Raw genomic sequence first — 13,285 nt, forward strand, 5'->3', positions numbered from 1 at the left:
CATAAATGCCTGATTTCCCTCTTTTCTTTTTTACTTTGTTGTTAGTTACGTTGTTCCCCTGATCCCTTCCCCCTAGCTGCCCCCCACTGTTAAGCGCCTTGGGTCTCCTGAAAGGCGCTATATAAATCAAAGAAATTATTATTATTATTATAACAAATTTCAAAAAATACATTTCAAAGACAGCTTTATGTACAAACACTGCTAGTATGTACAACTAGTCTTTGGACAAGGGCACAATGCTGTTATGGCTTAAATGTACATGTTTACAAAGCAAACGTTTAGTATTGTTTCAGTAGTCCATTTCATACAACTGCAAACTCTGTGGCCTGGAATTGTGAATTTCGATTTTGAAGAAAATAAATAAGACAACTGCATTTGCCATCATCCTGGTATTCTCACAGTTTCTATGAATGTTGTGCTGATTTTTACAGCTGGTACAAATAAAGAGGCGTTCAAGTATTTGTCAAAATACCATTCTAAATTAAGTATTTGCATTTGCATTTGCCTTGTATGACCTTTTCATTTCCTGTTGTGTTTTATTTCCACCAAAACCTCTTTCTAATAGTCTAGCTAAAGGTTTGACAGGAAAAAGACACCGTCCAGTATTCATGCCGTCTCCTGCTTCAGTCGACTGAGAATCCCATCTCGTCTGGAGGTGTAGGGGGCGTGTTTGAGCTGCAGCAGGTTTGCGGGGAACAGGTTCCCGCTGGGCCCGTACATCTCCTCCCCCTTTGGCCCCATCAGGGAGCGGAGCGCCTTGTTCCGGGACAGAATCTTATTGTAGAACTCCACCCCCCCCTCTGCGTAGTCCCGGGACACCCCCGCCGCACGCCGGTCTGAGCTGTAGTCCCACCACTGGCTGACGGCGTCCGAGGCCAGGAAGTAGGAGGCGGCTCCCAGCCCCATCGCCACAGCGTTCACCCCCCAGCGGAGCAGGGCGGGGCTGGCGTGAAGCCCGAAAACCTGCTTCAGGACCACGCTGTAGACCCACACGCCTCCGAGGCAGACAGGGGCCACGGCCGCGCTGGCCACGGGCCCGCCCCTTTCCAGGCGGGCCACCTCCCGTGCCATGGCGAACTTCTGGGCGTCAGGGGAGAGAACCAGCGCCTCCTTGAGGGCGGCGCCGGTCTCGCTGTCCCACTCCACCGTTTTGCCGTTGATGAATATGGTGCGGTCGGTGATTCCTCCCGGGTTGTCGGCGGTGCTGTTGAAGTTGGCCGGGATGCCGATCTGGACGCCCGCCGGAAGCCACGGAACCCCGGCCCCCACAGGGTGAAACCCGAAGGAGGCAAACGCTGAGTAATTATCAGGGGAGCTCACGCCGTAGTCCTTCAAGACCTGACAGAAAACATAACAAAAAAGTTATAATAATGACAACTACTACTACTACAAATACTGCTACTACTACTACTAATCATAATACTGTAATAATAACACCAGTACTACTGCTACCTATGTACCCTAATACTACGCTACCACTCTTATACTACCTATCTTGCTAATAATGTCTATACTGCACTCAGAATGTAACACTCAAGCTCGATACTATTAGAGAAACAATATCACTGACCCTTAGCCACCAGAGTTGTACCCTTCCTGCTGACTTGTTGTACACAATTTGTAAGTCGCTACAGTAGGCTACTACTTTAACACCAAAAGATAAGTCTAAGACAGCCAGTTTAGCTTTACTCTCCCAACACATTCACCACACACTGACTGCATATAAAAAAAATATATATATATTACTGAACCATTCCATGAGAAGGAAGCTGGCTGCTATCCTGGAGAATCTCTCCCACACCCTCTATGATGAGCTAGTCAAGATGAGAAGCGGTTCAGCCACAGACCCCCCCCCCCCCCCCCCCGACACTCAACTAACCACCTCGGCCAGTCCTTCGTACCAGCGGCCATCAGGCCCCACAACAATGGGCAGGGACCGCTGCCAGCAGCCGGAGAACTAATGACAGCAGAACTCCAGAACTACTAGGAATGTATGATCACTGAGTGTGTCTGACTCCCACCTAAACGGACAACGTATAGCGTATGACGTATATCACGCCATACGTACCTTATGCATACTGCACCTGTGTATACGGTATACTTACTTACTCATAGTATTTAGATTATATTGTAACTATATTTATTGTAATGCATAATATAACTGATAGGGCATACAGACCCTCACCGGCACCTTGATCACACTGCCTACTTGCTCATATGAGTTAAATACATTGTTTACACTGCCTATTTTTACTTTTCTACTGTACTACTACTAAAACTTTATTACCTGTATTATGTCTTCCACTATTACCATGTACCTCCCTCCCCCCTCCCCCATGCTGCTATGATGCATTGCCTGCATTTCCCCAAGGGGATCAATAAAGGAATATCGTATCTTGTACCTCCTGGAAAACACCCTCCAGCTTTTCAGAGAGGTTTGCTGGCTCTCCTTTGTGCCAAGCCTGGTAGAGCTGGCGATAGGACACACCGGGGAACACGTGATAGAACATGTTAGCGGTGAAGACCCCGCCACAGCCTGTGATGATCAGCGGAGTACGGTACTTCTGGAGGAGCACAGCATACTTCAGCCAAGGAGATGCCATGGTGGTAGTTTATTGTTTTTGTGTACAGATTGATATATCTGTCTGTTAGGGGCAGTAGACGTCGGTGGGAGACATCTGTGACGGGGAAAGACGGGGGACAGACATTTACATTTACATTTAGTAATTTAGCTGACGCTTTATCCAAAGCGACTTACAAGTCCAGGAAGGGCACAACTCTATCAGCTGAGTAACAATGTTCATCAAAGTGTTGCGTGCTACAGTGTAGGTTAGTTTATTAGTGCATGACAGTAAGGTTAGTTAGGGTTAGATATCTTTTTATTTTAAATTTAAATTTTTTTTTAATTTAAGACAGACGTTTATGAGGGAACGCTACAGAAGTTATACTGGTATGTTTTGAAAAATAAATGTGCACTGGGTAGAGAGTTTGTCAGTCACAGACACCTGTTACCTGTTTCAGGGGTCACACTTGCATGGCTTATTATCCATGGTCAGGGATGTAGACTGATACAGTAGAGTTCCCATATTTAGATACCAATTCATTAGTCTAATTTGGTAACTAGCCTTCACATTTCACATACTGGTTCAGGTCACTTTACCCTACAGCTAACGTTATACCACTGGAACCACCACACTGAATCTGTACAACTTCGTTCAAGTAATGTCAGTCATACAGTATAGAAACAGCCACTGGTCAGACTACTGCTTGACCTTACCCCTAGAACCCACCTCACCCCTGCCCACTTTGACAACCTAGGATGGCTTAGAGTAGACGACAGAGTACAGCAACTTGCAATGGGCCTGGTCTACAAGATACACTACACGACCAAGGTACCCATGTACATGTCAAAATACTTCCCAAAGGTCAGTGAATACCATGATCACACACCAGAGGGAGCTCCACAAATCATGTTAAACCCAGATTCGGCTCAAGCAAGGGACTAAACACGTTTTGCAATTATGCCACATCAATGTGGAACGCCCTACCTAAAGCTGTAAAGGAATGTGAATCACTACCCACTTTCAAAACCACTCTCAAGGGACACCTACGGGAGACTGCAATTCGAAACTGGCCCCTGTAAATGTCCTAACCCAACCCCCTCCAATGTACAGTAATTTACATAGTATGGTTGTCAATATTCCAATGTACAATTTTGCTTGTTTGTACAGTGTCCCCCCCCCCCCAATGTACAGTTTTGCTTGTTTATACAGTGTGTCCCCCCCCCCAACCACCTCCAATGTAAATTACCCAGTATGGTTGTCAATATCCCAATGTACCCAACCCCCCCCAACCTCCTCCAATGTACAGTTTCTACGTCAAATGTATATACTCCATTTTCTTGACTCTTTTTGTATCACAAACAGTACTGTATTTGCAAATCTGGTATGTCATAAATGTATAGATGTAGCAGTACTGTCTATCTGTATGTCATGTATGTCATATATGTCCTGATGAATTGAAAATGGGGGACCCTGATGTAAACAAGACGAAAGTCTTTCTCTGGTCTGCACCCCCTTAACAATTGTGTGTATTGAGCTGTACTGTATTGTACCCATTCTGAAATCTGTTAATAAAGTTTTCAATCAATCAATCAATCAATCAATCAATCACGTGAGGCTAAATCTGACTTGCATGAAAAGCTCTTTCATGCGAAAGAAAAACATACAATTTCCATGAGCTAATTTTGTTTGTCAACTTATGCAGGCTAGTTAGCTCACAGCAGGACAATACTTAATACCGGTCCACACAGAAAGACAAACATTGATTGCTAGATTAAAATTATACGATATTAACATAACGCTGTTGTAAACTCACATGATCATTATGGTCAACACTACAAGGACAGACGGGCATACCGCAGCCGTAAAGTAGTTGATACGGCCACGGCCATAGATATATAGAACACTAGATAGCTTACCCGCGCTGCCGGCCAATGGACAGTGACGTCGTCGTAGGGCGGCCATCTTGCTCCAGGCAGCTCAGCTACTGATAACATTAATGTCTACTTTTTTACTTAATAGGCCGTTTTTTTTTTTTTTTTCAACCCGCTTGAATCATACAGTAGCCACGTTAATAATGCTTGTAATAAACCAAACCGTTTGTAAATCCGTCAATATTTCAGCGAGTTATGAGTATTTTTGTCTGTGCAGCTCACCCACCCTCACTCAAGGCTGACTGGAGCAAGATGGCGGCGGTTCAGCGACGCTGGTGACTCCGCCTTAAGCTATCTAGTGTTCTATATATATCTATGGCCACGGCTGTTGCACGACAGTTTTGCGATGCTACTGGTTGATTGATTGATAACTTTATTAACAGACTGCAGAATGGGTACAATACAGTACAGCTCAATACACACAATTGGGGGATGCAGACCAGAGAAAGACTTTCGTCTTGTTTACATCAGGGTCCCCCATTTTCAATTCATCATAACATATGATTTTATTTTATTGATGGATTAAAAAACACACAACAAGGATCCAAAGGATAACATGAGAAAGAGTAAAACCCTTATTTCCGTCATGGTCCCAGGGCTGTTAGGCCACAACAAAAACACGACAATAACACAAAACACATACATTTAAAACATTAGAAGACTAACCTATACTGTTGTGAAGGATCAGATTAAACCGAATATATATATTTATTTATATATATATATTTAATAGTATTTGTATATCGTTTGATATCCCCTGTATATTCCTTGTACAATATGCACTGAATATCCCTTTAGTCTACTAAACAGCCCATAATAGTTTCATTCTACCATTGGACGAGAACCTGGCGCCAGCAGCCATACCCCTAGGTTCAAGTTCAATCGTGCCGCCCAACATGTCGTGGCAAGCCCGGTTCCGCGTAGGAATACGTCTGGCGAAATACGAATGGTACTATTTGTTCACAGCGCATATATATATGGCGCAAGTAAAGTAGAACTTTCTTTTAGTCCATTAGTTCTTTACCCTCCAACCGAGTAACAGACGCGAAGCCTCACCCATGACGCACGTGTGGTGCAGTAAGGCCTACTTGGCCTCAGAATAGGCATTGAGATATCGTGTGGATTAATAGTTGAATTGTCATAGTTTGGCACTATACCGTCGAGTTGGACGTATTTCTATTAAGCTAATAATAGTCTATTATGTATGGTGCATCGTCGGTTAGAGTTATAAAGTGAGCAGCACCCCCATCGTTCCTGACGTTATCTGGAGTCTTAACCAGGCTGGGCAGACCACTAGTGGTGCTTGCATCCGAGGAGCTCCGGGCCAGGACGAGGAGACCTGTACATTGGATTACTTTACCCGGACGACGGCGAGCCTTCCACGGCTTGGATTATGCTTTGGGTGCTTTGATTATTCCATGGATAACGGCCAACACTGCTGAGTGTTGGAACTACCCCCCGGAGAGGAGTCCAGGTGAGACGGCGCTCTACACCAGTGAGGTCGCCTCACGTCTCTCCGTTGTGGACCGGCAGCTACCGTCCACCAGAGGGTCCAGCTGTATTCATCTGCGGACCGAGGTTCTGTGGGCACCGTGTTCAAGACTTTGAATTCTCCCAAGAAATCGTCGGCCAGATGGGATACCGCCAGCGGCTCTTCTAACCCCCCTCCTACTGTCTTACAACCAGCGGGACCCCCCCCCCCCCTTAGTGTATCCAGCTATAATCATTTAAGTACCATCGCTATAGTTCCCTAAAGAACCGGGTTGTATACTTACTCCCTGCGTAACCAGAGATTGGACATTCAATGTTGATTTACCTACGAATACTCATTTGCCATACAAGTGCATTTCAAATCATAAGTGTCAACAAGTGAACGTTGTATATACCTTTTGCTATATTAAATATTCGATTTGTACATTTGTGTGGACTTCGTTTCATCAGGTGGGAAAGTGTTCATCATATCTATATCATGTACTGGATGGCCAGAAGTTAAAGTACAAGAGGTAGTGGTTTAATAATACCATACTTATCAATACAGTCAGGGAATTGTACCCCTCAGTTACAATTGGTCCTTCGAGCCGGAGGGTAACTAGTGTAATATTAATATAGTGTTATTAATATTAAAATGGCCTATGATGAACACTCCACGAAACGGTCCTCCTAACGTAGAATGCCCGCGGCGCAGACGACAGACACCTCAGTACTTAGAGGATTACGCTGTCAGTCAACTACCTAGCCTTCGACAAACGGTAAACGCGGTAAAAGTAGAAAGTAAAATTATGTCTGACCTTAACGACCAGGTTTCCCCGACCACAGAGGCCCTAGTAGGTTCTAATGTAACCGACCAAGCTCACGGTGGGGACCAGGAGGGAGCTGACATGCCTTTACCCCCCGCCAATACCAAAGAAGTAGTCCCCGACCAGCCCCGGGAGGAAGACAACCCTACAGAGAGAGAACTCTGCACGGAAGAAGAGGAGGAGAGCGCAGAGGAAATAGAGCTCCAGGACTCCCCAACGAGTACACCCAGGAGCGGCTCACCCAGGAGCGGCTCACCTCCACAACCGCCTTCCCCCAGCGAAGCGGAGAGGATGCTACAACAGGCGTTCCTCGTCAGCCTGACAGCCTCTACCGAACGCGATCGACTTCAGGGTGAACGCGATCAACTCCAAGCGCAACAACGGAGCGAAGAAGAGCGCATACGCCTGGAGATGAGACGCCTTCAGACGGAAGAGAATATGGCAAGAGACCGAGCAGACACCCAGCGTGCCGCTGCCGGTGCCCAAAGAGACGCAGAGCGCGAACTCGCTCTCATCCAGCGCGAAGCCGAGCGCGACAGACTACAAGCCGAGCGCGACAAGTTACAAGCGCAGCTAATGGAGCAGCTGATCCTCAAGGCAACACCCTCTCCCTCCGCCAGGGGTTCAAGGAACTCGTCGAGACAACAGTCAAGGGCAGCGTCTCCTAACCGAGCAAGCGACCCTGAACTTGACCAACAGACCGAGCCTATACCCCCCGCAGACCCCCTTCCCAGACCGGTCCAAGCGAGACCCAGCTACAAGGAAGGAGCGGCATACACTGCGGAGAAGCTAAATAAACGATTACAGGATCTGGAAGACCTGATAGAGGAAGAAGAGGGAGAGGAGGAGAACCAAGCCCGACGACAGCACAGTACTCCACCGGACCAGGAGGTCCAGTACAGCCCAGGCTATACCCCCGCGGCGCTGCGCTACAGACCCCCGACTCTATTCACGGGTGAGCACGACGCACGACCAGCCCCGAGGAATAGCACCTGGACCAGCGGGCCATGGTACCCTGTCGGTACCAGCCCACAGAGAGGCGCAAGAGGGGACTCGCCTAGGAGGTCTCTCCCCCAACGCTCGCCGATGTATCAGCCATCCACGGCGTCATACATTGCCACGCCGTCGTTTCCAGATTTCACCTATGAGAATCGAGCACAGTACACGGAGCTCCGGATGTGCTTAGAGACAATGATGGTGGATGTCGCTGATGAACGCCACAAGTATGCAATATTACTGAAGCACCTGAAAGTACCGCGAGCGCACAATATAGCGCTAGCCTATGCCACCTCTACGACCCCATACACAGCGGCCCTAGCCGCGCTGGACCAGAGATATGGACGTATATGGGATTACGTAATCCAAGAGATAAGGCATATTGATCGCCTACCCCCAGCAACAGACAATCGCTCATTAGACGACCTGTCAATCAAAGTGCAGTCCCTGGTAGGGATGCTGGGAGCGCAACGGGAAAAGGGCATGCATGAGCTATGCTCTAACTCTAACATCGAGAGGATTTTGGAGAAGCTGCCACCCGCAAGACAAGAGCTTTTTAGGCGGCAGAGAGACTACCGGGATCCTAACGGCCCCGAACCATCCCTCCTTGATCTAGCCGACTTCCTGGCGAGAGAAGTCAGCAGCTTACGACTGGATACGTTCGGGCGGAGCACGCCAAGCTCCAGAGAGGGACCCAGGAGAATAAATGATGGAAGAAGATCGGTGACTGTCATGCACCAATCAGAGTCAGTACCGAGCAGTAAGAGCCACAGTACCCCCTCGAGAAAAGAGAAGTGGAAGATGGTGTGCCCCTACTGTGAGAAAGAACACTGGCTGTCACAATGTGACCTGTTCACAAAGATGAATGCAGAAGAAGTGAGTCAATGGATAAAGTCCAACAGGCGCTGTTACCGATGTGCGCGCAGTCACATGGCAGCCGAATGCCGCCTAAAGAAAAGGTGCAGTCGGTGCGACGGAGCCCATCTAGATATACTACACGACAGTAACAGAAGACGGCCTTCACCTGCACCATCGAGCGGCACCAAGGCAAGTGTCATGTACATTGACCCCGCCAGCAGCAGCGGCGCCCAAGTGCTCTTAAAGGTAGTCCGTGTGACATTGAGCTACCAAGATAAAGTCATGGACACTTACGCCGTCCTTGATGACGGGTCAGAGAAGACCCTTCTGCTCGCGTCCGCTGCGGCCCAGCTGGGACTGCGGGGGAGCGAGAACCAAATGACGATTCGGACAATAAGAAGAGATTTAAAGACGATAAAGGGCGAGAATGTCTCCTTCACTATCGCAGCAAACGGGCAGCCAGAGCGACGGTATAGGATTACAAATGCTTTCACCAGCCAAGAAATAGGACTATCGCAGTACACCTACCCTATCGCCAAGTTGATGGATAAATATGTGCACCTGCGTCAACTACCTATCCCGCTCATAGACGGCGCCACCCCGACCCTGCTGATAGGCTCCGACCATGCAGAACTCATAGTCCCGATTGACCGGGTCCATACAGGACCCCGAGGCTGTCCTGCAGCAGTCGAGACCCGCCTAGGGTGGACACTACAAGGCCCCCTCGCTAAATCTCTCAACCGAACAGCAGCCACTAGCTGCCTCCACTCCAGAGCGACAGAAGGAGACACCACACTCCTGCAGCATGTCGAGAAGAAAATTTACTGGCGACGTCGTGCGCTGCTCCGCGCCTCCCTGATCAAAGACGGCTTTGATCTCCGGCAGCGGGCCAGCAGCGACCCCCCAGTATTGCGCAACCTCAACCCAGAGGTCGCAGAGGACCCAGCAGCAGATGAAGAGGTCCGACACAGTGTGAAGAACAGTTTCTACGTGGACAACTGTTTACAAAGCGTTTCGACTCAAGAAGAAGCCGAGGCTCTCCTAATCAAGCTACGCGCCTCCCTGATCAAAGGCGGCTTTGATCTCAGGCAGTGGGCCAGCAGTGACCCGCACGTATTGCGCAGCCTCTCCCCCGCGGACAAGGCTGCCAGCAGCGAGACCTGGATGGCGACCATCCCAGGAGAAGCCCAAGAAATGACACTAGGACTAGTCTGGCGCTTCAAAACAGACTCGCTCCACTATAGACACAAACCCCTGACTCCAGAGCAGGGAAGGTCGACGGCGATACCGACCACCAGACGGAGTGTGTACAGAACACTCGCCAGACAATATGACCCGTTGGGATGTATTCTACCTTACACCACCAGGGCAAAGATGATTGTACGAGCACTATGGGACAAGGACCAGGGCTGGGACGACCCCATACCCGCACACCTTGCCTCAACATGGAGAGAGTGGGAGACGGAACTCCGCTCACTCCCAGGCGTCAATATACGCCGCAGCTACTTCCCATCCACAGTGAGGCCAGAGACATGCAAGATTGATCTACACGTCTTCAGCGACGCCTCCGAAGTAGCCTATGGATCGGTGGCCTACTTGCGTGCCCAAGAGAAGGGAGGAAAGATACACACTGCTTTCATCCTGGCTCGCTCAAGAATAGCCCCACGAAAGCAACAATCTATCCCGCGTCTAGAGCTCTGCGCAGCCCTAGCAGGAGCGCATCTAGCCACGTTAATCCAACGTGAACTCACCATTCCGGTGCACAGAACAATCTTGTGGTCAGATTCCACGACAGTACTCACATGGATCAAGTCTGATTCATGCAGATACAAAGTCTTCGTGGGAGTCAGAGTCACCGAGATTCAAGAGTTAACAGAAGCAGCGAGCTGGCGGTATGTGGACACCAAACACAACCCAGCTGACGTCATCACCCGGGGAATGTCTCTGGATGACCTCACCCGTCGCAACATCTACAGTGACGGACCAGAATTCCTCAAGCTCCCGGAAGAAGAGTGGCCTACGCCCACCCCACGGGAAGCAAGTAACGAGGAGGCTGAGAACAAGAAACCTATGTTCTGTGGACTGAGCACAGTCACCTCCACAGACCCCAACATAGATGACTGCATTACCCTAGAGAGTGCGCAGCAAAAGACATTCCTGTGGCACCACCCAGAGATTCAGTCCACCACTGACATTTCAGCAGCTGACTACGAAGAAGCAGAACTTCTTCTACTACAACGAGCCCAGAGAGACTCGTTCCCCGATGAGCTAGACTGTCTACAGGGAGGAAAGCCCGTCCCATCAGACAGCAGACTGCTCCACCTGGCACCCGAGAGTGACGCCCATAATCTCATCAGAGTGGGTGGTCGCCTGCGGAGAGCCCCCGATCTACCGGATGACATTAAGTACCCGATAGTCTTGAACAGCCGACACAAGGTCACAGAGCTGATCATAAAGAAATACGACGAGGATGTACACCACGCAGGAGCAGAGAGAGTCTTCGCGGAGATCAGACGTCGCTATTGGATACTTCAAGGAAGAGAAGCGGTGCGACGCTTCCAGCGAACCTGTCTAGACTGCCGAAAGTGGCGCGCGCAGCCCAGCATACCACGGATGGCTGACTTACCCCCCTGTCGCCTCCGACTCGGCGACAAGCCATTCCACTCCACAGGCATGGACTGTTTTGGCCCGTTGTATATAAAGAGAGGAAGAGGAACCGAGAAGCGGTGGGGTATTGTATTCAAATGCATGACCACCAGAGCGATACATATCGAGCTCCTTCCGACCATGAGCACAGACTCATTCCTTATGGCCTTCCGAAGATTCACATCACGGAAAGGAAAACCGTCTACATTGTTGTCTCATCACGGGACAAACTTCAAAGGCGGAGAAAGAGAGCTGAGAGAGAGCTTCCAAGCTATGGGCCCAGAACTTAAGACCCACCTAGCTCCATCCCAGATTGACTTCCAGTTTAATCCCCCGAACGCACCCCACTTCGGTGGAACCTGGGAACGAGAAGTACGTTCTATAAAGACAGCCCTGTACGCCGTGCTTGGGGCCCAGACTGTGGCGGAGGAAGTCCTAATGACAGTCCTCACGGAGATCGAGGGAGTATTGAACTCAAAACCCCTCGGTTACGTCTCCAGTGATGTAGCAGATGTCGACCCAGTCACCCCCAACACACTCTTAATGGGGCGGCTGGACCCCGCGCTACCCCAGACAATGTACAGGCCTGAAGAAGCGAACGGCCGAAGAATGTGGAGGTACAGTCAAGTACTAGCTGACAAGTTTTGGAGCAGCTTCCTACTCCACTACCTACCGTCTCTACAGACCCGCCAGAAGTGGGTAAAAGAGAGAGACAATTTGACAGAAGGAACAGTCGTCATGATTATCGACCAGTCACTACCCAGAGCTATGTGGCCGGCTGGCCGCGTAAGCAAAGTGATCACCGGTGCCGATGGCAAGGTCCGAGCAGCTGAAGTACTCGTCCAAGGGCGCACTTACACACGACCCGTGGCGAGGCTAATATAACTGCCCCGACTCCCAGATACTATCGATGATGACCATGACCCCACGACTTTGTGAGTTGACTGACCCTTACAGCGGACCTTGAGTGGTAGACAGTGCGGTTAATCTGTCTCTGCTTAGCTAATTAGGTGGGACTAATTAGGGGGCGGCTGTTGTGAAGGATCAGATTAAACCGAATATATATATTTATTTATATATATATATTTAATAGTATTTGTATATCGTTTGATATCCCCTGTATATTCCTTGTACAATATGCACTGAATATCCCTTTAGTCTACTAAACAGCCCATAATAGTTTCATTCTACCATTGGACGAGAACCTGGCGCCAGCAGCCATACCCCTAGGTTCAAGTTCAATCGTGCCGCCCAACATGTCGTGGCAAGCCCGGTTCCGCGTAGGAATACGTCTGGCGAAATACGAATGGTACTATTTGTTCACAGCGCATATATATATGGCGCAAGTAAAGTAGAACTTTCTTTTAGTCCATTAGTTCTTTACCCTCCAACCGAGTAACAGACGCGAAGCCTCACCCACGACGCACGTGTGGTGCAGTAAGGCCTACTTGGCCTCAGAATAGGCATTGAGATATCGTGTGGATTAATAGTTGAATTGTCATAGTTTGGCACTATACCGTCGAGTTGGACGTATTTCTATTAAGCTAATAATAGTCTATTATGTATGGTGCATCGTCGGTTAGAGTTATAAAGTGAGCAGCACCCCCATCGTTCCTGACGTTATCTGGAGTCTTAACCAGGCTGGGCAGACCACTAGTGGTGCTTGCATCCGAGGAGCTCCGGGCCAGGACGAGGAGACCTGTACATTGGATTACTTTACCCGGACGACGGCGAGCCTTCCACGGCTTGGATTATGCTTTGGGTGCTTTGATTATTCCATGGATAACGGCCAACACTGCTGAGTGTTGGAACTACCCCCCAGAGAGGAGTCCAGGTGAGACGGCGCTCTACACCAGTGAGGTCGCCTCACGTCTCTCCGTTGTGGACCGGCAGCTACCGTCCACCAGAGGGTCCAGCTGTATTCATCTGCGGGCCGAGGTTCTGTGGGCACCGTGTTCAAGACTTTGAATTCTCCCAAGAAATCGTCTGCCAG

The 13,285-nt window shown here is 49.3% G+C and overlaps 1 protein-coding gene across 1 annotated transcript; it reads right to left on the bottom strand.

Moving 5' to 3' along the window:
• Positions 1-225: 225 nt before the first annotated feature.
• tmem177 (transmembrane protein 177) lies at positions 226-4,435 on the bottom strand. The gene is made up of 3 exons (XM_084314635.1): positions 4,378-4,435; positions 2,403-2,678; positions 226-1,338 (listed from the first exon to the last, which is right to left on the bottom strand). The coding sequence occupies exons 2-3, from the start codon at positions 2,601-2,603 to the stop codon at positions 607-609; spliced, it is 933 nt and encodes a 310-aa protein (XP_084170761.1). The 5' UTR covers positions 2,604-2,678; positions 4,378-4,435; the 3' UTR covers positions 226-606.
• Positions 4,436-13,285: the final 8,850 nt, after the last annotated feature.

Source organism: Notolepis coatsorum (genome assembly GCF_963971535.1).
Source record: "Notolepis coatsorum genome assembly, chromosome: 5".
In the NCBI taxonomy this organism is placed as follows: domain Eukaryota; kingdom Metazoa; phylum Chordata; class Actinopteri; order Aulopiformes; family Paralepididae; genus Notolepis; species Notolepis coatsorum.

What these genes read in the sequence shown, in the direction of transcription:
- tmem177 (XM_084314635.1), bottom strand. Translation starts at nt 2,603, where the DNA reads ATGGCATCTCCTTGGCTGAAGTATGCTGTGCTCCTCCAGAAGTACCGT. An exon ending in TGGAGGGTGTTTTCCAGGAG is followed by an intron (nt 1,339 to 2,402) that starts GTACAAGATACG and finishes GTTTTCTGTCAG; the next exon opens with GTCTTGAAGGACTACGGCGT.